The sequence below is a fragment of the Grammomys surdaster genome, unplaced genomic scaffold (assembly GCF_004785775.1).
Source record: "Grammomys surdaster isolate TR1022 unplaced genomic scaffold, NIH_TR_1.0 190, whole genome shotgun sequence".
Classification (NCBI taxonomy): Eukaryota; Metazoa; Chordata; class Mammalia; order Rodentia; family Muridae; genus Grammomys; species Grammomys surdaster.
This window is the reverse complement of record NW_021604635.1, coordinates 2,231,015-2,234,175: the sequence shown is the minus strand read 5'-3', so window position 1 is coordinate 2,234,175 and position 3,161 is coordinate 2,231,015. Positions and strand designations below refer to the sequence as shown.

The 3,161-nt window shown below is 45.1% G+C and overlaps 1 protein-coding gene across 3 annotated transcripts in view; it reads left to right on the top strand.

The window, feature by feature from the left end:
• The window catches only part of Sesn1 (sestrin 1), a 96,124-nt gene that overhangs the window by 90,738 nt on the left and 2,225 nt on the right, over positions 1–3,161 (top strand). For all 3 annotated transcript variants that reach the window (XM_028769037.1, XM_028769038.1, XM_028769039.1), the window contains exons 7-8: positions 350–462; positions 2,171–2,361. In XM_028769037.1, the coding sequence (XP_028624870.1) occupies positions 350–462; positions 2,171–2,361 (304 nt within the window). The remainder of the gene's footprint in view (positions 1–349; positions 463–2,170; positions 2,362–3,161) is intronic.

The window sequence follows — 3,161 nt, the reverse complement described above, 5'->3', positions numbered from 1 at the left end:
TGGGGTAAGCACTATGTGTTTGTGTTAAGACTGTATTATGGAGTGGGGTGTAGTTGGTCAACTCCTCAGCATACACAAAGTCCTGGGTCCATCCTCAGCATCACATAAGCCAGGCCTGGTGGCACATGCCTGTGATCTTAGCACTCAGAAGATGGAGGCCAACAGATCCTTAGCTGCCTGACAAGGCTGAGGCCAGCCTTGGTTACATGAAATGATACCAGAGACTATCCTGGTTCATATCTGCTATTTAGTGTCAAAAATGGCTTATCTTACATTTCTTTCTCCTGGATAAAGTGAATTTTGTTTTCAAAGGCTTTTAAAAGACTTTTTTTGTTTTTAATTATTTCAGATGATGATGAAGTTACACCAGCAAGAGATGTGTCTCGACACTTTGAGGACACTAGTTATGGGTACAAGGATTTCTCCAGACATGGGATGCACGTCCCAACATTTCGTGTCCAGGTAAAATTGTAATGTGTATAACACAATTGCTTAGAAGCCTCACTTCGTGATGTATGTGTGGAAAGCCCCCAGACATGAGAGCCATATCCAGTGCTTAGCAGTGGACAGAGCAGTGGACAGAGCAGTGGACAGAGCTGTGGACAGAGCAGTGGAGAGAGCCATCTACAAAGCAGTGGACAGAGCCATCTACAGAGTAGTGGACAGAGTCGTGGACAGAGCAGTGAAGAGAGCCGTGAACAGAGCAGTGGACAGAGCAGTGAAGAGAGCTGTGGACAGAGCAGTGGACAGAGCTATCTACAGAGCCGTCGACAGAACAGTGGACAGAGCAGTGGACAGAGCCATGGACAGAGCAGTGGACAGAACAGTGGACAGAGCCGTCTACAGAGCAGTGGACAGAGCCGTGGGCAGAGCCATGGGCAGAGCCATGGACAGAGCCGTGGACAGAGCCGTGGACAGAGCAGCGCTCTCGTCCAGCCACAATCAAAGCTGAGAAGTAGTAATTAGCAACACTTACAGACTGTGTGTTCTGCATCTTTAATTATATAAGCCTTTCAGTTCATCAGAATCATGCTATAGCTTAATATGTGTTAAATTTATTATTTAATATTTAAATATCAAACAGGTGAATTATGACTCTCAGGTTGCCCAATTATTGGTTATGGACCAGTGTTAAGTAATAAGTATTAGATTTATAAAACTAGTTGAACTTTTAAGACTTTTTGCTTCTTTACCCCCAGCCAAACTTATAAAATACTGTTTAAAAGGACAGAATTTAGGTGCAAGGAAGAACTGAGCTGTCATGAAATATAATAAATTCAAAATGGAATGTTATTGTGAACTAAAAGTTTTATGGAGAGAAACTAGAGTTTGAAAGATTTGGGCTTAAAAAACAAAGAGCAGCTGAGAGTGCAGCATGGTGCTGGAGGGTTCTCCTGGCTGTGCAAGCCCTGGGTTTACCTCCGGGACAACGGGCTGGGACTACGTCATAACCAAAGCAGAGTTGGAAGTAAGTTCGTCTCAGTGAAGGTTGGAAAGAGACTTCGTGCTGAGAGCTGCATGCAGGCTTCCATCAGTAGGAAGAAGTCTTGAGCTGCTGAGGCACCTTAAACCCGTGCGGTGTACCCAGCGTTAGAGCATAACAGGTCTGCCTTAGGAGAACACGAGGGAAAGGTACAAGTTTCTGTTAGAATCAGAAGACCTGGTTGATAGAGGTGAAAATCAGATGAGACCCGAGGAGGAGGCGTGAGTGATGGATGCATTGAACTCCATATTTTTAAATTTTTGTTTTGACATATTCTTGTTACATAGTCCAGAACAATGTCTAACTTTTGGTCTCTCTGCTTCATCTCTCTGAGTATTAGAATAAAAGGTATTAGTTACCACAGCTGGTTTGGAAATTCACAGCATTTGAGAAATATTTAAATGTCTACAGTGGTGAAACATGGGGGAGGAACCTCAATCTGTGTTGCCTCTGAACGCTGACAAAGATCAAAGTCTGTGGCTCCCTTGGTTCTTAAACTCAACCAAATTGCAGTCCGTCACTTTTCTCACATTCCAATATGGAAATTGAGAGTGGACTGTGGTGCCAGGGAAACTGAGGCTCAAGGTCCGTGGTGGTCCTAGCTGCTGGCGACCTCACACTGTACACTGGACATGGAGCCGTTTTGCCACATTCCAGCTGTTCATAATTCCTCTCTCCTGTGTTTAGGACTACTGCTGGGAAGACCACGGCTACTCCCTGGTGAATCGTCTCTATCCAGATGTGGGACAGTTGATTGATGAGAAATTTCACATTGCTTACAATCTGACTTACAATACCATGGCCACGCACAAGGATGTTGACACCTCAATGCTCAGACGGGCTATCTGGAACTATATCCACTGCATGTTTGGAATACGGTCAGTCTGTTTTCTTAACGTCTATAAAGAACACTTCCTTTACCCAGAAGTCTTCAGGTGCCTGCAGCACACACAGAAGTTCTTGAGCTTCACTGACCACTTTATCACAGCTTGGGCTTCCCCCTGTGTCTCTCTCTCTTCCTTCCTCCTTCCCTCCTTCCCTTCCTCCCTCCCTCCCTCCCTCCTTCCTTCCTTCCCAGCTCAACAGGTGAGGGCAGAGGTAAGGACTTGACAGGTGGCAGCTGACTTGGAAGAACAAGCAGGGTGTCCAGCACAGATAGGAGGCGAGCCTCATCAGTCAGTTCCCCACTTGAGCCTCCTGCATAGGAACAGCACCAGCCTTGCCCAGAGCTTTGTCTCTTTCCCATTGAAAACACAGTAGGTAACTTCCATGCCTGTCATCTGAAACTCATGATTCAGGGGTCAGAACAGACATTGCAATATGCAGGCATCTCAGTCTCCCCTAAAAGTGACACCAGCTGGCTTAAATTCTTCTTTCCAGAGTTGGTTTCAGCATGGTTCTGTGTTTGTGATTGTGATTTGCAGTTATGTGGTACCCAGTGCTGTAGGGTTAGACTGTCAACTATGGCACAGTCTGCTCAGGCACTTGAAAACTTTTCTCTTCTTCCCATGTTCTCTCCTTTGTTTTTTCATCTCAACCCATCTTAACATCATAAAGCTGTATCATTTCTAACTGTATGGGAGTAACTGCCAATATGATGAGGAAAGTGTGCATTGAAATATGTGTTTGTGCTGCACATAGACAAGAGTCTACACATTGACAGTAAGTAGTTCTGCAC